Source organism: Petromyzon marinus, chromosome 47 (genome assembly GCF_048934315.1).
Source record: "Petromyzon marinus isolate PM22_M1 ecotype Great Lakes invasive population chromosome 47, UKy_Petmar_22M1.pri1.0, whole genome shotgun sequence".
Taxonomy (NCBI): Eukaryota; Metazoa; Chordata; class Hyperoartia; order Petromyzontiformes; family Petromyzontidae; genus Petromyzon; species Petromyzon marinus.
Window position 1 is genome coordinate 4,979,044 of NC_133713.1, and position 22,631 is coordinate 5,001,674.

Consider the following 22,631-nt stretch of genomic DNA (forward strand, 5'->3'; position numbering starts at 1 on the left):
TCAATAACACTGTGTGTGTGTGTGGCCTCAATAACACTGTGTGTGTGGGGCCTCAATAACACTGTGTGTGTGGCCTCAATAACACTGTGTGTGTGTGGCCTCAATAACACTGTGTGTGTGTGTGGCCTCAATAACACTGTGTGTGTGGGGCCTCAATAATACTGTGTGTGTGTGGGGCCTCATTAACACTGTGTGTGTGTGGGGCCTCAATAACACTGTGTGTGTGTGGCCTCAATAACACTGTGTGTGTGTGGGGCCTCATTAACACTGTGTGTGGGGCCTCAATAACACTGTGTGTGTGAGGCCTCAATAACACTGTGTGTGTGTGGGGCCTCAATAACACTGTGTGTGTGTGTGGCCTCAATAACACTGTGTGTGTGGGGCCTCAATAACACTGTGTGTGTGGCCTCAATAACACTGTGTGTGTGTGGGGCCTCAATAACACTGTGTGTGTGTGGCCTCATTAACACTGTGTGTGTGTGGGGCCTCAATAACACTGTGTGTGTGTGGCCTCAATAACACTGTGTGTGTGTGGGGCCTCATTAACACTGTGTGTGGGGCCTCAATAACACTGTGTGTGTGTGGCATCATTAACACTGTGTGTGTGGCCTCAATAACACTGTGTGTGTGTGGCTTCAATAACAATGTGTGTGTGTGGCCTCAATAACACTGTGTATGTGACCTCAATAACATTGTGTGTGTGTGTGGGGCCTCAATAACACTGTGTGTGTGTGGTGCCTCAATAACATTGTGTGTGTGTGGGGCCTCAATAACACTGTGTGTGTGTAGCCTCAATAACACTGTGTGCGTGGGGCATCAATAACACTGTGTGTGTGGGGCCTCAATAACACTGTGTGTGTGTGGGGCCTGAATTAAACGGGGAGCGGTGGCGCAGTGGTTAGCACGCCGCGCCACGAATCCGGCGACCCGAGTTCGGCCAATACCGATGACGATTATCTGAACCGGTCCTGGGCCTTCACTCGGTCGACCCCACCTCAAATGAGCACCTTGTGCGGTGTGTAAACATCGCCACTGGGGAGACAAAGGCTGGCGGACGTGGTGCTGGCCACCCACCTCCTCGTGTGCTGTTCCGGCCTTTTATCGGTGCTCGCTCACAGCGCTCGTCCCAACAGTGTGTTAAGGCTACACAGGTCATCTTTGTCTTTGCCCTTAACAGGTTAAACATAATAGGCGACGTTTCGGCCGATGGTCCTTTTTTCACGGCACATCATACGATGTGCTTTTAAGAAAGGCCATTGCCGCAAACGTCGCGTTTTTAAACAATGGGTTATTGTCCGATAACACCTTCATATATAGAAGAACACAGAGCTTGGGCAATTGTTGTGTGGCCAGGCTCACCGTGTGGCTGCTGCTGCTGCCGCCTTCCCGCCTGTCTGTGGTTCTTCCTCGCCGTTCTCCCTCTACGAGAGCGAGCGAGTAAAATGCAATTGCCATCAAGCCCCCACGGTGCACACGAGTACAGCTTCCAACTCTTACCATCCACTCTGTCTCTCGTCTGGAATCTCTGCTCAGGTACCCGTACTTTATGTTGGACTTCTTTCGCAGCGTACGTAGCCAACCGTGTACCACGAAGAAGGGTTATGTCCCGAAACGTTGCCAATTGTGTATTTTTTTATTTCAAGGCCACAGTGTTGTTGACGAATGCGTTGAGTTCGTTTGGTAATGAGCACGGGCCAGACAACCAAATTAAAACAACTCAATATTTCTAGAGCTGTGTAGTGGTGGTGAATACGAGACGGTGATGGTGCCTTAATAAAGAGCGAGTTAATACAATGTCACTCTCATTGTAGCAGTACAATGTCACTCTCATTGTATCAGTACAATACAGTGAGGGAAAAAAGTATTTGATCCCCTGCTAATTTTGTACGTGTGCCCACTGACAAAGAACTGATCAGTCTATAATTTTAATGGTAGGTTTATTTGAACAGTGAGAGACAGAATAACAACAACAAAATCCAGAAAAACGCATGTCAAAAATGTTATTGATTGATTTGCATTTTAATGAGGGAAATAAGTATTTGACCCCTCTCCAAGACATGACTTAGTACTTGTTGGCAAAACCCTTGTTGGCAATCACAGAGGTCAGACGTTTCTTGTAGTTGGCCACCAGGTTTGCACACATCTCAGGAGGGATTTTGTCCCACTCCTCTTTGCAGATCTTCTCCAAGTCATTAAAGTTTCGAGGCTGACGTTTGGCAACTCAAACCTTCAGCTCCCTCCACAGATTGTCTATGGGATTAAGGTCTGGAGACTGGCTAGGCCACTCCAGGACCTTAATGTGCTTCTTCTTGAGCCACTCCTTTGTTGCCTTGGCCGTGTGTTTTGGGTCACTGTCATGCTGGAATACCCATCCACGACCCATTTTCAATGCCCTGGCTGAGGGAAGGAGGTTCTCACCCAAGATTTGACGGTACATGGCCCCGTTCATCGTCCCTTTGATGCGGTGAAGTTGTCCTGTCCCCTTAGCAGAAAAACACCCCCAAAGCATAATGTTTCCACCTCCATGTTTGACGGTGGGGATGGTGTTCTTGGGGTCATAAGCAGCATTCGTCCTCCAAAAACGGCGAGTTGAGTTGATGCCAAAGAGCTCAATTTTTGTCTCATCTGACCACAACACTTTCACCGAGTTGTCCTCTGAATCATTCAGATGTTCATTGGCAAACTTCAGACGGGCATGTATATGTGCTTTCTTGAGCAGGGGGACCTTGCGGGCGCTGCAGGATTTCAGTCCTTCACGGCGTAGTGTGTTACCAATTGTTTTATTGGTGACTATGGTCCCAGCTGCCTTGAGATCATTGACAAGATCCTCCCGTGTAGTTCTGGGCTGATTCCTCACCGTTCTCATGATCATTGCAACTCCACGAGATGAGATCTTGCATGGAGCCCCAGGCCAAGGGAGATTGACAGTTCTTTCGTGTTTCTTCCATTTGCGAATAATCGCACCAAATGTTGTCACCTTCTCACCAAGCTGCTTGGCAATGGTCTTGGAGCCCATTCCAGCCTTGTGTAGGTCTACAATCTTGTCCCTGACATCCTTGGAGAGCTCTTTGGTCTTGGCCATGGTGGAGAGTTTGGAATCTGATTGATTGCTTCTGTGGACAGGTATCTTTTATACAGGTAACAAGCTGAGATTAGGAGCACTCCCTTTAAGAGTGTGCTCTTAATCTCAGCTCGTTACCTGTATAAAAGACACCTGGGAGCCAGAAATCTTTCTCATTGAGAGGGGGTCAAATACTTATTTCCCTCATTAAAATGCAAATCAATTTATAACATTTTTGACATGCGTTTTTCTGGATGTTGTTGTTATTCTGTCTCACTGTTCAAATAAGCCTACCATTAAAATTATAGACTGATCATTTCTTTGTCAGTGGGCAAACGTACAAAATCAGCAGGGGATCAAATACTTTTTTTCCCCTCACTGTACCAGCAGCAGCACCTGGCTGAGTCGTGAGAGGCGGGTGGCTCCCTCCCCTTCCTCTCCTCCTCCCTCCCCCCCTCCACCCCCTCCCTCTCCACCCCTCCACCCCCTCCCTCTCCACCCCTCCACCCCCTCCCTCCTCCCTCCACCCCCTCCCTGGCGAAGCTTTCACTTCCTCTTCTGGAATCGGCGTCTGCCCCCCCCGCCACCTCCACCCCTCGCCCCTCTCGCGTCTCGTTCCCACTTCACCGCGACAGCCCCACCACTGATGGAGTCTCCGCAGCTGCTGCTGCTGGGGCTGCTGGGGCTGTAGCTGCTGGGGCTGTAGCTGTAGCTGCTGCTGTAGCTGTAGCTGCTGCTGTAGCTGTAGCTGCTGCTGTAGCTGTAGCTGCTGCTGTAGCTGTAGCTGCTGCTGTAGTTGTAGCAGCTGTAGCTGTAGCTGCTGCTGTAGCTGTAGCTGCTGCGAGTGTGAATCTGTCGCTTCGCTACGAGGGGGTCAACCGGCTGGGGTCATCCCCCACCCCCTCCTCCTAGGCACTGACGTGTGTCAGTTTCAGTTTCATTTATTTAGGTATAGCCCTGTGAGCCATTCGGCTCTTGAATCGGGTGCAACCACAACAAACAAAAAACATGAACAAGGAAAAAACATCTTAAAGTGACTACGTGACTGTGCAAACAGAAAATCCAGGAAAAAAACAGCAAAATATTCACCCCGAGTGTGAGTACCACTCACTACGCTACCACCAGCACCACTACCTTACACAACTACCACTACCTTACACAACAACCACTCACTACACTACACCAGCACCACCACCACTACCACCACCTTACACAACAACTACTCACTACACTACACCACTACCACCACCACCTTACACAACAACCACCACCACCTTACACAACAACCACCACCACCTTACAACAACCACCACCACGCTACACAACAATCACCACCACGCTACACAACAACCACTCACTACGCTACAACACCACCACACACAACAACCACTACCACCACCTTACACAACAACCACTCACTACGCTACACCACCACCACCACTACCACCACCTTACACAACAACCACTCAATACGCTACACTACCACCACCTTACACAACAACCACTCACTACGCTACACCACCACCACTACCACCACCTTACACAACAACCACTCAATACGCTACACTACCACCACCTTACACAACAACCACTCACTACGCTACACCACCACCACTACCACCACCTTACACAACAACCACTCACTACGCTACACCACCACCGCCACTACCACCACCTTACACAACAATCACTCACTACGCTACACCACCGCCACTACCACCACCTTACACAACAACCACTCACTACGCTACACCACCACCACTACCACCACCTTACACAACAACCACCACCTTACAACAACCACTCACTACGCGACACTACCACCACCTTACACAACAACCACTCACTACGCTACACCACCACCACTACCACCACCTTACACAACAACCACTCACTACGCTACACCACTACCACCACCTTACACAACAACCACTCACTACGCTACACCACCACCACTACCACCACCTTACACAACAACCACTCACTACGCTACACCACCACCACTACCCAGCCCTGCCACCACCGCTCCGTGTCTGGGCCTCTCCTAGGCCGACTCAAACGAGCACCCTGCTGTGTAGACATCGCCACTGGGGAGACAAAGGCGGCCGGGCGTCGTGCCGGCCACCCACCCCCTATTGTGTGCCGTGTCGGTCTAATGGAGCTCGCTAACTAGCACTTGCCCCTATAGACTGTTAAAGACTACACGGGGCAGCTTTGTCCTTGTTGCTATTCCCCCCACCCCCCGTACAGGTGTTTGTCCAGGTGAATGCTTGTGCCCAGGTGAGTGAGTGCTTGTGTCCAGGTGAGTGTGTGAGTGTGTCCATTTGAGTGAGTGAGTGTGTCCAGGTGAGTGAGTGAATGTGTCCAGGTGAGTGAGTGTGTCCAGGTGAGTGAGTGAGTGTGCCCAGGTGAGTGAGTGTGTCCAGGTGAGTGAGTGAGTGTGTCCAGGTGAGTGAGTGTGTGTGTCCAGGTGAGTGAGTGTGCCCAGGTGAGTGAGTGTGTCCAGGTGAGTGAGTGTGTGTGTCCAGGTGAGTGAGTGTGTGTGTCCACGTGAGTGAGTGTGTGTGTCCAGGTGAGTGTGTCCAGGTGAGTGAGTAAGTGTGTCCAGGTGAGTGAGTGAGTGTGTCCAGGTGAGTGTGCCCAGGTGAGTGAGTGAGTGTGCCCAGGTGAGTGAGTGAGTGCGTGAGTGTGCCCAGGTGAGTGAGTGTGTCCAGGTGAGTGAGTGTGTCCAGGTGAGTGAGTGAGTGTGTCCAGGTGAGTGAGTGTGTCCAGGTGAGTGAGTGTGCCCAGGTGAGTGAGTGAGTGTGTCCAGTTGAGTGCGTGAGTGTGTCCAGGTGAGTGAGTGAGTGTGTCCAGGTGAGTGAGTGTGCCCAGGTGAGTGAGTGCGTGAGTGTGTGTGTCCAGGTGAGTGAGTGCGTGAGTGTGCCCAGGTGAGTGAGTCCAGGTGAGTGTGTGAGTGTGTCCAGGGGAGTGAGTGAGTGTATCCAGGTGAGTGTGTGTGTCCAGGTGAGTGAGTGAGTCCAGGTGAGTGAGTGAGTGCGTGAGTGTGTCCAGGTGAGTCAGTGAGTGTGCCCAGGTGAGTCAGTGAGTGTGCCCAGGTGAGTGAGTGTGCTCAGGTGAGTGAGTCCAGGTGAGTGCGTGTGGGGAACGGTGGCGTGGGGGTTAGTGCGCTGTGCCACTAAGTCGGCGGTCCAAAGTTATCGTCCCCGTTCTAGTCCCGGGACAGCCTAAACAGACTCCTTGGGGCAGGGTTGTTATTAGCGAGCACCTATTAAAGCCGACGCGAGGCGGTGTGTGGCCAGCACAATGCCCGGCCGTCTTTGTCTCTCTTTTGCCGATGTTTGTACGTCTGTACGGGGAACATTGCCGTTGTTGTACGTGTGTGTAGCCAATGCCAGATTAAGCTAATGCGGGGGCTGTAGCAAATATTATTATAAAGGGGCCCTAAATAAAAAAAACCACAAATATTAAAACACAAATGTTACATTTGCATAGTAATGTAATCGTATTTTCTAATTTGCTATACGGCCAGATAATACAACAGTTCGCTAACCTTAAACACCCGGTCGTTCATAAAAGTTGAAGGCAGTATAGTACTATAGTAATAGAGCAAGTGCAGAATCACTGAACCGGAATTGATAGCTTGAAAGCGTTTAGCGCGAGGCCCTTGAAATTGCGGGGCCCGTAGCTGCCACACGTGCGGCTGCCACACGTGTAGCTACTTTTGCTACGAGGATCATCCGGCAGTGTGTGTGTGTATCGGTAGTGTGGTGGTTAGCGCACCGTGACCCAGGCGCACATGATTTCCATTCCAGCTCACGCCCAATAACTAAGTGGCGAATACTGGTAGTCCCCGACTTACGATGGAGATGCGTTACGGCGACCCCATCGTAAGTCGAAAATATCGTAAGTCGGGGACTACCTGTAAATCTGAACCGATCCTGGACCTCCCATATAGGTCGACTCCTTAAAAAATGAGAAACCTGTTTCGGTATGTAAACATTCCCGGGGGGGGGGGGGGGACAAAGGCGGTCGGTCGTAGTATTGGCGCTAATAGGTGCTCGCTAACAGCAGCCTTGCCCCAAGAGCCCATGCAGGCTAGACGGTGGGGGAGCTTTGCGTGTGCGAGCTGCCCACATCACGTCGCTGTTATCAGCTGCAACAGGCGGCCGGGGCGGTCCAACGCCGTGGCCGGAGAGCGACACTGGACGATACAACAACACCAACAATACCATGACTACACCACCACTACTACACCACTACACCACCACTACACCATGACGATACAACAACACGACTACACAAAACCACCACTACACAACACCACCACTATGACTATACAACACCACCACTACACCACCACTACACCATGACGATACAACAACACCACTACACAATACCACTACACAATACCACCACTACACCACCACTACACAACAACACCACCACTACACTATGACTATACAACACCACGACTACACAACACCACTACACAATACCACCACTACACAACACCACCACTACACTATGACTATACAACACCACCATTACTACACCACTACACCATGACGATACAACAACACCACTACACAACACCACCACTACACCATGACGATACAACAACACCACTACACAACACCACTACACAATACCACCACTACACCACCACTACGCAACAACACCACTACACTATGACTATACAACACCACTACACAACACCACCACTACACAACACCACCACTACACACCACCACTACATAACACCACTACACAACATCACCACTACACAACACCACCACTACACCACTACACAACACCACTACACAACACCACCACTACACAACACCACCACTACACAACACCACTACACCACCACTACACTACACCACTACACAACACCACTACACTACACCATGACTATACAACAACACCACCACTACACAACACCACCACTACACCACCACTACACAACACCACCACAACACCACTACACAACACCACTACACAAATAATAAAGGTTTTTGGGTTAGATCGCGTTATATATAAATGTGTCGTAACCCTCCACCACCCGACACGGCCAATCAGCAAAAAAGTGTCACGTTGACAAAAGACAAATAGTTCACTACTTTAGCCCACCGGTGTGTTGAAGAGTGAATCCACAACATTTACAGTTTGAGTGCGACATTTCGCTGGTAATCACATCCAGCATCATCGGGCAATTCACCAGAATTGCCCGATGTCAACGTGACACTTTTTTTTGCTGATTGGCCGTGCCGGGTGGTGGAGGGTTACGACATATTTATAAATAACGCGATCTAACCCAAAAACCTTTATTATGAATAATATTGGTCGCGAAAGCCTACGTGTTAAACTGACAACTACACAACACCACCACTACACAACACCATAACTACACAACACGACCACAACACCACTACACAACACCACCAATACATAACACCACTACAAAACACCACCACTATACAACGCCACTACACAACACCACTACTACACACCACCACCACTACACAACACCACTACACTACACCATGACTACACAACACCACTACTACACAACACCACCACTACACCACCACTACACAACACCACTACTACACAACACCACCACTACACAACACCACTACACTACACCATGACTACACAACACCACCACTACACCACCACTACACCATGACTATACAACACCACCACTACACTACACCATCACTACACAACACCACTACTACATAACACCACCACTACACCACCACTACACCATGACTATACAACACCACCACTACACACCACTACTACACAACACCACCACTACACAACACCATGACTATACAACACCACCACTACACAACACCATGATTATACAACACCACCACTACACCACCACTACACAACATCACCACAACACCACTACACAAGACCATGACTACACAACACCACTACACAACACCACTACTACAAAACACCACCACTACACCACCACTACACAACATCACCACAACACCACTACACAACACCACCACTACACAACACCAATACATAACACCACTACTACACAACACCACCACTACACAACACCACTACACTACACCTTGACTACACAACACCACCACTACACCATGACTATACAACACCACCACTACACAGCACCACCACTACACAACACCACTACACAACACCACCACTACACAACACCACCACTACACCAATACACAACACCACCACTACACAACACCACTACTCCATAACACCACCACTACACAACACCACTACACAACACCATCACTACACAACACCACCACTAGACAACACCATGACTACACAACACCACTACACAACACCATGACTACACAACACCATGACTACACAACACCACTACACAACTACACAACAGTGACGTGCGGGGTGAGGTCAATGGCTGGGGAGGCAGTGGCTAGTGTCAGAGCCAGATTCACACACTGAGGGGGGCGTGTCCTCACTGAGGGGGCGTGGCCTCACTGAGGGGGCGTGTCCTCACTGAGGTGGGCGTGTTAGACACGTCCCCCTCAGTGAGGCAGATGTGATAGCTGCCTCCCTTGGTGCTTTTTCATTGCAGATTCATGACGAGACCAGCGAGCCTAAATATCTTTATACACATACGTGACATAAGTTACCTGGAGTATGGAAGGCGAGGACATGAAATGAAGGGGTCTACAAACATTTGTATGTGTTCTCCCCCTGTTCTGCAGAGTAAGTGAGTGGAGTTTGTGTGTTCTCCCTCTGTTATGCAGAGTGAGTGAGTGGGGTTTGTGTGATCTCCCCCTGTTCTACAGAGTGAGTGAGTGGAGTTTGTGTGATCTCCCCCTGTTCTACAGAGTGAGTGAGTGGAGTTTGTGTGTTCTCCCCCTGTTCTGCAGAGTAAGTGAGTGGCGTTTGCGTGTTCTCCCTCTGTTATGCAGAGTGAGTGAGTGGAGTTTGTGTGATCTCCCCCTGTTCTACAGAGTGAGTGAGTGGAGTTTGTGTGATCTCCCCCTGTTCTACAGAGTGAGTGAGTGGAGTTCGTATGTTCTCCCCCTGTTCTGCAGTGTGAGTGAGTGGGGTTTGTGTGATCTCCCCCTGTTCTACAGAGTGAGTGTGTGGAGTTTGTGTGATCTCCCTCTGTTCTACAGAGTGAGTGGAGTTTGTGTGATCTCCTCCTGTTCTACAGAGTGAGTGGAGTTTGTGTGTTCTCCCCCTGTTCTGCAGAGTGAGTGGAGTTTGTGTGATCTCCTCCTGTTCTACAGAGTGAGTGAGTGGAGTTTGTGTGATCTCCCCCTGTTCTACAGAGTGAGTGGAGTTTGTGTGTTCTCCCCCTGTTCTGCAGAGTGAGTGGAGTGTGTGTGATCTCCCCCTGTTCTACAGAGTGAGTGGAGTTTGTGTGTTCTCCCCCTGTTCTGCAGAGTGAGTGGAGTTTGTGTGTTCTCCCCCTGTTCTACAGTGTGAGTGAGTGGAGTTTGTGTGATCTCCCCCTGTTCTACAGAGTGAGTGAGTGGAGTTTGTGTGATCTCCCCCTGTTCTACAGAGTGAGTGAGTGGAGTTTGTGTGATCTTCCCCTGTTCTGCAGAGTGAGTGAGTGGAGTTTGTGTGTTCTCCCCCTGTTCTACAGAGTGAGTGGAGTTTGTGTGTTCTCCCCCTGTTCTGCAGTGTGAGTGAGTGGAGTTTGTGTGATCTCCCCCTGTTCTGCAGAGTGAGTGGAGTTTGTGTGATCTCCCCCTGTCCTACAGAGTGAGTGAGTGGAGTTTGTGTGATCTCCCTCTGTTCTACAGAGTGAGTGGAGTTTGTGTGATCTCCTCCTGTTCTACAGAGTGAGTGAGTGGAGTTTGTGTGATCTCCCCCTGTTCTACAGAGTGAGTGAGTGGAGTTTGTGTGTTCTCCCCCTGTTTTGCAGAGTGAGTGGAGTTTGTGTGATCTCCCCCTGTTCTACAGAGTGAGTGAGTGGAGTTTGTGTGAACTCCCCCTGTTCTACAGGGTGAGTGAGTGGAGTTTGTGTGATCTCCCCCTGTTCTACAGAGTGAGTGGAGTTTGTGTGTTCTCCCCCTGTTCTGCAGTGTGAGTGAGTGGAGTTTGAGTGTTCTCCCCCTGTCCTACAGAGTGAGTGGAGTTTGTGTGATCTCCCCCTGTTTTGCAGAGTGAGTGGAGTTTGTGTGATCTCCCCCTGTCCTACAGAGTGAGTGAGTGGAGTTTGTGTGATCTCCCTCTGTTCTACAGAGTGAGTGGAGTTTGTGTGATCTCCTCCTGTTCTACAGAGTGAGTGAGTGGAGTTTGTGTGTTCTCCCCCTGTTCTGCAGAGTGAGTGGAGTTTGTGTGTTCTCCCCCTGTTCTGCAGAGTGAGTGAAGTTTGTGTGATCTCCTGTTCTACAGAGTGAGTGAGTGGAGTTTGTGTGTTCTCCCCCTGTTCTGCAGAGTGAGTGGAGTTTGTGTGATCTCCCCCTGTTCTGCAGAGTGAGTGGAGTTTGTGTGTTCTCCCCCTGTTCTACAGTGTGAGTGAGTGGAGTTTGTGTGATCTCCCCCTGTTCTACAGAGTGAGTGAGTGGAGTTTGTGTGATCTCCCCCTGTTCTACAGAGTGAGTGAGTGGAGTTTGTGTGTTCTCCCCCTGTTCTACAGAGTGAGTGGAGTTTGTGTGTTCTCCCCCTGTTCTGCAGAGTGAGTGGAGTTTGTGTGTTCTCCCCCTGTTCTACAGTGTGAGTGAGTGGAGTTTGTGTGATCTCCCCCTGTTCTACAGAGTGAGTGAGTGGAGTTTGTGTGATCTCCCCCTGTTCTGCAGAGTGAGTGAGTGGAGTTTGTGTGTTCTCCCCCTGTTCTGCAGAGTGAGTGGAGTTTGTGTGATCTCCCCCTGTTCTGCAGAGTGAGTGGAGTTTGTGTGTTCTCCCCCTGTTCTACAGTGTGAGTGAGTGGAGTTTGTGTGATCTCCCCCTGTTCTACAGAGTGAGTGAGTGGAGTTTGTGTGATCTCCCCCTGTTCTACAGAGTGAGTGAGTGGAGTTTGTGTGTTCTCCCCCTGTTCTACAGAGTGAGTGGAGTTTGTGTGTTCTCCCCCTGTTCTGCAGAGTGAGTGGAGTTTGTGTGTTCTCCCCCTGTTCTACAGTGTGAGTGAGTGGAGTTTGTGTGATCTCCCCCTGTTCTACAGAGTGAGTGAGTGGAGTTTGTGTGATCTCCCCCTGTTCTACAGAGTGAGTGAGTGGAGTTTGTGTGATCTCCCCCTGTTCTGCAGAGTGAGTGAGTGGAGTTTGTGTGTTCTCCCTCTGTTCTACAGAGTGTGAGAGTGGAGTTTGTGTGTTCTCCCTCTGTTCTACAGAGTGAGTGAGTGGAGTTTGTGTGTTCTCCCTCTGTTCTACAGAGTGAGTGAGTGGAGTTTGTGTGTTCTCCCCCTGTTCTGCAGAGTGAGTGGAGTTTGTGTGATCTCCCCCTGTTCTGCAGAGTGAGTGGAGTTTGTGTGTTCTCCCCCTGTTCTACAGTGTGAGTGAGTGGAGTTTGTGTGATCTCCCCCTGTTCTACAGAGTGAGTGAGTGGAGTTTGTGTGTTCTCCCCCTGTTCTACAGAGTGAGTGGAGTTTGTGTGTTCTCCCCCTGTTCTGCAGAGTGAGTGGAGTTTGTGTGTTCTCCCCCTGTTCTACAGTGTGAGTGAGTGGAGTTTGTGTGATCTCCCCCTGTTCTACAGAGTGAGTGAGTGGAGTTTGTGTGATCTCCCCCTGTTCTGCAGAGTGAGTGAGTGGAGTTTGTGTGTTCTCCCCCTGTTCTGCAGAGTGAGTGGAGTTTGTGTGATCTCCCCCTGTTCTGCAGAGTGAGTGGAGTTTGTGTGTTCTCCCCCTGTTCTACAGTGTGAGTGAGTGGAGTTTGTGTGATCTCCCCCTGTTCTACAGAGTGAGTGAGTGGAGTTTGTGTGATCTCCCCCTGTTCTACAGAGTGAGTGAGTGGAGTTTGTGTGTTCTCCCCCTGTTCTACAGAGTGAGTGGAGTTTGTGTGTTCTCCCCCTGTTCTGCAGAGTGAGTGGAGTTTGTGTGTTCTCCCCCTGTTCTACAGTGTGAGTGAGTGGAGTTTGTGTGATCTCCCCCTGTTCTACAGAGTGAGTGAGTGGAGTTTGTGTGATCTCCCCCTGTTCTACAGAGTGAGTGAGTGGAGTTTGTGTGATCTCCCCCTGTTCTGCAGAGTGAGTGAGTGGAGTTTGTGTGTTCTCCCTCTGTTCTACAGAGTGTGAGAGTGGAGTTTGTGTGTTCTCCCTCTGTTCTACAGAGTGTGAGAGTGGAGTTTGTGTGTTCTCCCTCTCTTCTACAGAGTGAGTGAGTGGAGTTTGTGTGATCTCCCATGTTCTACAGAGTGAGTGAGTGGAGTTTGTATGTTCTCCCCCTGTTCTGCAGAGTGAGTGGAGTTTGTGTGTTCTCTCCCTGTTCTGCAGAGTGAGTGGAGTTTGTGTGATCTCCCCCTGTCCTACAGTGAGTGAGTGGAGTTTGTGTGATCTCCCCCTGTTCTACAGAGTGAGTGGAGTTTGTGTGATCTCCCCCTGTTCTACAGAGTGAGTGGAGTTTGTGTGTTCTCCCTCTGTTCTGCAGTGTGAGTGGAGTTTGTATGATCTCCCCCTGTTCTACAGAGTGAGTGAGTGGAGTTTGTGTGATCTCCCCCTGTTCTGCAGTGTGAGAGAGTGGAGTTTGTGTGTTCTCCCTCTGTTCTACAGAGTGAGTGAGTGGAGTTTCTGTGATCTCCCTCTGTTCTGCAGTGTGAGAGAGTGGAGTTTGTGTGATCTCCCCCTATTCTACAGAGTGAGTGAGTGGAGTTTGTGTGTTCTCCCTCTGTTCTGCAGTGTGAGTGGAGTTTGTATGATCTCCCCCCGTTCTGCAGAGTGTGAGTGTGTAGAGTTTCTGTGTTCTCCCCCTGTTCTACAGTGTGAGTGGATCTTGCATGCTCTCACTCCCCTGTTTTGCATGGGTTTCCTCTCTGCGTTCTCCGGTTTCCTCCATAGGAAACCCCACACCATGTAAATGGCACTCCACACGGTAACATCGCCCCCCGCTCTCCCGAGAAAACAAGGCGCCGACCCTCCTGACAGTGACGCTTTAGACTCAGAGAGGCCTTCCTGGTTAAACAAGCACAGTCAGTATGATCATAATAAGACACTTGGAGCGGTGGAGAGGATTTCCTTGGCTCGGCTTTTCTTTACGGCGACTGTTATGCTTTGTCATTGATGCTACAACGCCATTACGTTACGATGGAACGCGGAAAGGCAAAGTGATGGCGAACGCGTACCCGTTGACGTAGCCACGCTTGCTACACATTTACACCGCGAGTAGCGATGACTGCTTTGGGAGGTGGCGGGGGGGGGGGCGGAGGCCCCCATTTTTCAATTAACAAACTCCACGTGAGACGACATAGGCGGTGAGATGAGGGAAATGTGTGCGTTGTGGAAGCCCGGCAGTGGGGGTGGTTGGCTCGCTGATGAGCTGTGTGTTGTGGAAGCCGGGCAGTGGTGGTGGTTGGCTTCGCTGATGAGCTGTGTGTTGTGGAAGCCGGGCAGTGGTGGTGGTTGGCTCGCTGATGAGCTGTGCGTTGTGGAAGCCCGGCAGTGGGGGTGGTTGGCTCGCTGATGAGCTGTGTGTTGTGGAAGCCGGGCAGTGGTGGTGGTTGGCTTCGCTGATGAGCTGTGTGTTGTGGAAGCCGGGCAGTGGTGGTGGTTGGCTCGCTGATGAGCTGTGTGTTGTGGAAGCCGGGCAGTGGTGGTGGTTGGCTCGCTGATGAGCTGTGTGTTGTGGAAGCCGGGCAGTGGTGGTGGTTGGCTCGCTGATGAGCTGTGTGTTGTGGAAGCCGGGCAGTGGTGGTGGTTGGCTCGCTGATGAGCTGTGTGTTGTGGAAGCCGGGCAGTGGTGGTGGTTGGCTCGCTGATGAGCTGTGTGTTGTGGAAGCCGGGCAGTGGGGGTGGTTGGCTCGCTGACGAGCTGTGTGTTGTGGAAGCCGGGCAGTGGTGGTGGTTGGCTCGCTGACGAGCTGTGTGTGGTGGAAGCTGGGCAGTGATGAGAGAGCTTTATTTGTTTTCATGTTAGTAATGTTTTATGTTTGTTAGGATCTGATTCGCGGTGGCCTCTTGGGCTGCCGAGGGAGGAGGGATCCTCCGGGGCTATTGCTGCTGCAGTTATGCCGACTGCCACCACGGCTCCCTCACCCACGGCCAAACCCCAAGAAGCAACTTGGGGGCCGTCCATAAATGACGTCACACACCTAGGTGGTGGTGGGGGGGGTGGGGGTCAGACATTTGTGACGATGTGAGACGAGGGGGGTGGGGGGGTTTGAGAAATGTGACGTCACATCAAAATGCGCAACTTTAAATAAATATAGACGACACGTTCTACTTAATTAAATAGACTTTTTAATAAATGTTTTCTCCTACAACATCAGAGTGCAGCTCCACGTTAAATACGCAACTACAATGACAATAGTTTAAAGCGATTTTTGGGGGGGGGGGGGGCAGAGCTTTGTGACGTCATATTTGAGGGGGCGGCGGGGGGGGAGTCTGAATTTTTGTGACGCCGTGTGACGAGGAGGGGGGGGGGGTTCTAAAATCTTCCAAAATCACGTGACGTCATTTATGGACGGCCCCTTGAAGCAAGGACTCGAGCACGGGACGACCGCTGACCTTGAGTGGCAACCGACGTTAGGCGCTTTGGACTCGGATTTTAGTTTATAGCACGGTGACCTGCACGTGCGCGAGGCTTCATATAGTTGACGCACCTTGTCGTGGATTCACAGTTTCTCGCGACACAACCGCAGAAGTGACGCGAGTTTATGTCGAGAGATTCCCTTGCCGTACGTGGACAGTCAGAGCCGTCCAGTGGATGGGGGCCCCGGGGCGAATCCCACCTCGTGGCCCCATCGACGCCTTCAAAGCAAATCGCAGGTAACTCCATCTGACGCCGTGACTTCGAATCGCGGCCCCCCCCCCAAACCACCACCCCCCCCCCCGCCCCATAGTGCGGGGGCCCCGGTGCGGTCTCCTCGATTCGCCATAGCGTAGGGGCGGCTCTGTGTCCAGTGCACATGATAGTGAAGGGTGCCCATTGTCACAGCGAGCGCTGTATTGGAATCGCCTGGGGGCGAGTTTATTAAATCTCCTCGCACGACCTCCACCCGACGGCGGACTGAGATGGTGCGCCATGGTTCGTCTACCTACCTACCCTCCGGGTGGGCAGCTCGCGCGTGCTGGTGAGGTTCTATTCCCCAGCACGACGGAGGCATTCAGGAACTCCATGACAACGCCGAGGTCTGCTGACGAGAGAGAGGGAGAGAGAGAGTTCGTGTCGTTTTGCTGCTCCTCTTACGCCGAAGGAGCGCGGGGCCACAGCAGTTTTCCATTGCGGCAGGGGTGGGGAACCTTTTTTTCTGCCGAGGGCCATTTGGATAATTTATAACGTCATTCGCGAGGCCATACAAAAATTATCAACTTAAAAATGAGCCTCTTACATTTGGTCAAACATTTAAGCAACTCGCCCCTAATGTGATGGGCAGGAACTGCCTCTCTTTGGAGAGGCGTGTGATGATGTTAGCCGGTATTGACGATGTTGTTGCTACTCGCAACTGCTTTTCCAGGTTTGCTCTTACCTAGATTTGTTGAATTTCGAGTCCCGCCTGCAGTTGCCTTGGCAGGGCCAGAGACCCAATGATTTTGCGAGCCTCATACGGCCCGCGGGCCGGACGTTCTCCACCCCTGCGATTACGGGTTTGCTACTTGTGTGTTGGGGTGAAGTGTGGGCGTGCTTCCGCCTCTCCCAAGACGTCTCGTTCACACCGTAGAAGAGGAGTATTGAATGGCTCCTGCTGGGATGAAGAGGATGTTGCTGCGGGGTTCTCCCTCTGATTGCAGTGGCGTAAGATGGCTGGGTGGTGACGTTCATGGTATGAATGCATTCGGTGGAAGTTGTCGATTTTAAAAGCCTCAAATGAGTACCTGGTGTGATGTGTAAACATCATCACTGGGGAGACAAAGGCGGTCGTTTGTGGTCCTGGCCACCCACCCCCTCGTGTTCCGTGCCGGCCTTCATAGGTGCTCGCTAACAGCACTTGCCCCAAGAGTCTGTGAAGGCTACACGGGGGAACTTTGTATTTATATTTATTACAACACGTGTACATGTGCTGCCGGTGCATGTTTGCTATGCGCGCTTGGTGTGTCAATGGAGATGCCCCCTCCCCCATTTGAAGAGATTTGCCACCATAAATATTTGTGTTGGGCACGAGCGGGAAGCGAACTGGGGTGGCCGGGGTCTAGGGGTTTTATTCGTTTTTAGGGTTGGGTTCCGTGTAGCCTCCGCTAGAGGGAGGTCGAGACAGCCCCTCTAGGTAGACGGTGTTTGGCCTTCTCTTCCACACTGTCCAAACGTCTTGTATAGAGGACCTTGTTATGCACTACTGCAATTTAAACTCATTATTTGTGTAGAAAGGTTCTTGCTTTGATGCTTTGTCTACTCACGATATTAAATATCTATATTTTGTGTCTGGAGGATTTGAAATACAGTACGCCAGCTCCGTTCAATTGCAGCAAAATGTTTGACGTCGGTGTATGTGGGGCCGGAGCAGACGATGAGATGGCATTATGAACAGCATCGGACGACAAAATATTTTGTTGAGATGAATAAATCAAATACATAGCTGAAACAAATTATTGGTTGATGCTGCTGCTCATGTGCTTGCAGTGGTGCACATTTCACACAATGCACACTCAACGCATTCGTCAGGAACGCTGTTGCCTACAATTTAAAAAACAAAGTAACAGGCGACGTTTTTTTTTTTAAAGTCTGCCCTATTGGACCCAACGAGCTGTGACTCAGCACAATGCAATCTCCCGAGTTGCAAGCAGCAGCAGCAGTATCGGGGCTGCCTCCACTCCTCTCTCGAGATCTCCCCATCTCTCCCCTCTCCCTTACAATCCCATCACTTCCTCCTCCCCTTCTCATCCCCCACCTCTTCCTTAGACTCCCATCGCATCCCCCCTCTCTCACTCCCCCTCTCATCCCCCTCCCCATCCTTCCCCTCTCCCTTACACCCCCCCCCCCCCACTCCGTTTCTCACCCAAAAATGTAATTTATTGTAATAGGTTTTTACCCTTTTATCTGGCACCAAAACTGACACCTTTATACAGTTTTGGTGCCAGATAAAAGGGTAAAAACCCATTACTATATCTTGCTACTGGCAAAGGAGGTCTCATAATGTAATTTATTTTTCCATCATCTTCTCTCTCTATCTAAACCAGCTCAAGCCTTCCGTAATCCACGTGACTGTGTGGCCACGCCCACTCTGAATCCCTCCGCGCCATTTGCCCCCTATGAGAACAGACGCCGCTCCTGCTCCTCCTCCGTGCGGCTCACTTCTGCTCGCTCCTTCCCTCTTTTTCCTCTCTTCCCTCCCTTCTCATCGTCATCACCACCCTCTCATCCCCGACACCTCGGCACCGCCATTCCTCCTCCTCCTCCCTTTCCTGCTGCTGATCGTGAGCCATGGCCTCCTCTTCGACCATCTTGGGGACCTCCATCCCGGCATCGCTTCCCTTCCCTTTGAAAAAGAGCTTCATAGCTCATCGGATTCCCCCACTGTGAATGCAGATTCTGATTTTTTCCCATTCCTTTCTGTCTAACTGTGCATTACATCCTGGACACTACCCCCCCCCCCCCCTTCACGTGGTGGTTCCTTGGGCACAAAGTGTTATCACGTCCGAACGCAATCAATCACGTGCGATAGGGAATCCCTTCAGGGCGACTGTTCCGCAAGATTGTGGAATGAGTCATATGGAGGGGTGGTGGTGCCGCGGTTAGCGTATTAGCCGGTGGCCCCAGTTCGATTACTGACCACAGAGACATCCGCGGTGATCGATATCTGAACTGGGCCCCATCTCCCCCACCCTGCCAGCGCTTCACCGACCCACACCGACCAGCGTGGCGGAGTATGGTGAAACGGTCCCCATGACCGATACGGTGTAGAAGAGGCATTCATCCAGCAGCGGAGTGATAAAAGGGGTGCGCAATATGGTGACTAAAACACGGGAAAACTCACCCGGGCCCAGACACGGAGAGGATTTACAGATTGAGAGCTCTTTCTCGATTCCGTGGGTGGTGGTGCATGGCCGTTCGTAGTTGGTGGAGCCATTTGTCTGGTTCATTCTGATAACGATCGAGACTCCGACGTGCTGACGTATTCTATTATTTAATTTATTTCCTTTCTACGTGACTTTACCGAAAGAACCATATAATATTATTATGACTGTTCGTAGTGTTGTCTATTTATCTCGATCAGCTGCAGCCTCCTGTAGTCGGTGAGAACATGCATTTTAGAAACAGGCGCTTCGAGTACTTGGCTCCTGCTATAAAATTCCACGTGCTAAGCCACATCATTGAGCTATCATTTGTGGCCAGGTCGCTTCTGAAATAGAGCTCCTTAGCTAAGTGGGCCTTACCTGGTAAAATGAAAAAAATAGTTTATAGTTAATAGGTTAGAGGCCACGTGCCTAGCCACCCTTGACGGGCCCACACTGATGGCGCTGTCCGCCTCTGGCCCCCGAGGTGGTGGTTCTCAGTCCTGCTTCCCACATTGCACCTTACCCCCCCCCCCCACTAGGAGGATGAAGGCTGTGCCGCCGGGCCTGCTGCTGCTCCTCACCCTCACCCTGTGCGCCTCCACGGGGCCTACGCATGCAGGTGAGCATTCTCACCCGCTCACTCACCCATTCGCGGTCACCTACTTGCATAACTACAACGACCGCCATTCGCTACTAAGCGGCGGTGACGTCACCATGGCGCTTGTGCCATGCTATGTGCTATCCCCCCCCTCCCCGCCCACGATAAATAAAGCCACGCAAGTTCCCACCGCCAAACGTAGCGACGTGGCCCTCCCTTCGCAGAGAGGATGAGGGCCCCAAGCGGGCTGCGTGTGGTGGCCCCAGAGTACCCCATGCAGCTCCGCCTGCGGTGGGATCCCCCTGGCAACGCGTCCGAGCCGGAGGGCGACCGCGGCCTCGTCCAGTACGCCCTGCAGATCTTCGACTACTCCGCCGGCAGGAGGAAGGAGGTACGATGGCGGTAACACCGACATAGAGGACTGCAGAGCTCGGGCAGTTGCTGGTAGTGCCGCCTCGCCCACGTGGCTGCTGCCTTTCCGCTGCTCGTCCATTGCTGCCCACCTCACCTCCGAGTCATCCTCTCCTTCTCTTGAAGAGTGTGCGAACACCAGCGCGGTGAAGCTGCGTCACAAGTCGACAATTATAATATTTATTACGTATGATTTTGAAGGCCTATCGCCTGTGGCGCCCCTCACAACCATTTACGGCCTTTGGCCGGGAAAGTCACCAACAGAAATGCACACGGACGACGCATTCACGCAAGCACCCGATGCTCCGTTTAGAAGTTTTGAAATGAAACATCTTTGAATTTTATAATGTTTTGTATTAGATAATTGTATTTCTTCATTTAAGGCTTTTATCATTTTACATCTGAAAAACTTAATTTAAAACGACATTTCGTGTGAATTTTCTCTCGTCGTTAAGTAGATGATGGCCTTGCTGGGGGTTCGGTTTGATGCGGACTTTCACCTGGTTGGGATTGCGGGATCGAGATAAGGTGACATAGAGCTGCTGGCCGTGCGAGAAGACCGCCGTCTGCAGATCGATTCCAACGTAACCGAACGTCTGTCCCTGCGCCTCCGTCGTTCATGCAGGGGGTGCGTGTAGGTTTGCAGCACCCCCTGCATGAAAACGACGGAAAGTGCAGCGTTCATCACAGATGAAGTTGTGCGCTTATATAAGAGTTTTATTATATTATAATAATTCTGAAGGCCACACACACACACACACGGTGTAATCGCCGGATGTGTGTGTGGTTCAGGCCTCCGGCACTTCGCAGGAGCTAACCGAGGTCCTCCCCCCCCCCCCATCCACGCTGCTCACAGCTGCAGTGCATCCTGACGCCGCTGACCAACTACACCAACTCCCAGTTCAGTCACGCCGACGCACGGGCGCGCGTCAGCGTCGTCTCGTGGCACGCCGACGCGTGCACCAACTCGAGCCAGCGGTACAGCAACTGGAGCGAGCTGGTGGACATCTCCTCCCCGCGGGGTGAGCGGCAATCAAACAGACGAGAGAGAGAGAGAGACAAATATGCGGGAAAGACAAAGATCCCCCGTGCTGTTAGCGAGCGCCTAATGAAGGCCGGCACGGCCCACGGGGAGGTGGGTGGCCAGCACCAGGCCCGGCCTCCTTTGTTTCCACAACGATGGCCCTGTTTACACACCGCACCAGGTACTCGTTTGAGGCTGCGTCGACATAGGAGAGGCCCAGGACCGGTTCAGATAATCGTCGCCGGCGTTGGTGGCCGTCATCGGGAATCAAATTCGGGTCGCCGGCTTCGTAGCGCAGCGCGCTGGCGACTGCCCCGCTCCCTGCACTAAACAGACACAACAACAACAACAACCATCGCCATTCGCCACTAAGTGGCGGTGACGTCACCACGACGCTTGTGCCAGGCCATGTGCTCCTTGAGGCCACGTGAAGTGTCGAACGCCCGCTGGCAGGAGGTCACGGGGCAGACCCAGCAGGTGCCACGGGTCGACTGACTGAGATGACTGGCTGATGCACCACCTGTGCCCCCTACTGTGCCAACAGACACGCACACTCACTCACGCACGCACACACACACACACACGACACACTCCTGTTTCGCCTGGCAGACTGTTGAGGTCACCATCGTCGGTGAGCACCCAGTGATGCCAGGGCGGCACACGGGGGGGGGGGGGGGGGATGGTGTGGCCAGCACCACATGCATTCACGGCCGCATTTGGACCCCGGGATTAGGTCGGCGTTTTTGACCCTCGGCCGCTGGTTGAAGGAGCCTGGGATAGCGTTGGCAGGGTAAGGATGTTGAACCTTCACAATGTGGAATGTGACGGAAAGTAGTGGCAGCATCTGTGTAAGCTTCGAGAGGAGGAGGTTGTGATGGGGTGGTACGCGTGTGTAGGGTGGTGGAGGGTGGGTGACCGAGACAGGCCCAGAGGTTGGCGACCACAGGGAGGTGAGGTGGAAAGAGTTTGAAGGTCGTGTGTCGACTGTGGAACAGCTGTGGGGTTTTCTCAGAAGGAAGCAGATGGCGATCGTGTGTTGTGGTATGCAGCATATACAGTACCAGTGGATTGCGCAGCATATGCAGTTCAAGTTGACGGCACACTACTTTTCGACGCGGAGTTGAGGATCTTCGAAGCGTCAGATCGTGTAGAGCCGGAAAATGGACCTCGTTAGTTAAACCGCATGTAGCCAAAACGCCCGTTGGGCAAGGTTTGACTGTACTACGAATATAACTCTTAAGGAAACCTTCAGTTGGTTATGAGTTCTGGGATGCAGGGCGATCATCTCTCAGTATTATGGGGCTAAGGTATCGTGAGATTAAACACTCATATTTTCATGCAGAGGTTGCCATGTGTCGCGCGTGTGTGTGTGTGTGTGCCCCTACCTGCGTCTATGCATACACCTGTGTGTGTGTGTGCCCCCACCTGCGTCTATGCATACACCTGTGTGTGCGTGAGTG

The 22,631-nt window shown here is 51.7% G+C and overlaps 1 protein-coding gene and 1 long non-coding RNA gene across 3 annotated transcripts in view; one reads left to right on the forward strand and one right to left on the reverse strand.

The window, feature by feature from the left end:
- The first annotated feature begins 3,628 nt into the window (after positions 1–3,628).
- The window catches only part of LOC116952447 (interleukin-13 receptor subunit alpha-2-like), a 36,129-nt gene continuing 17,126 nt past the window's right edge, over positions 3,629–22,631 (forward strand). Inside the window, exons 1-4 of one of the 2 annotated variants that reach the window (XM_032971800.2) lie at positions 3,629–4,157; positions 19,678–19,757; positions 19,961–20,127; positions 21,004–21,169. In XM_032971800.2, coding sequence (XP_032827691.2) covers positions 19,682–19,757; positions 19,961–20,127; positions 21,004–21,169 — 409 coding nt within the window. In that variant the 5' untranslated portion in view covers positions 3,629–4,157; positions 19,678–19,681. Of the gene's footprint in view, positions 4,158–15,559; positions 15,974–19,677; positions 19,758–19,960; positions 20,128–21,003; positions 21,170–22,631 lie in introns of those variants that run through there. The other variant, XM_032971799.2, reaches the window with a different exon arrangement.
- LOC142931046 (uncharacterized) lies at positions 20,123–21,126 on the reverse strand. Its single transcript, XR_012947036.1, has 3 exons — positions 21,002–21,126; positions 20,648–20,799; positions 20,123–20,299 (listed from the first exon to the last, which is right to left on the reverse strand). It is a non-coding gene; the product is annotated as an uncharacterized LOC142931046 (long non-coding RNA).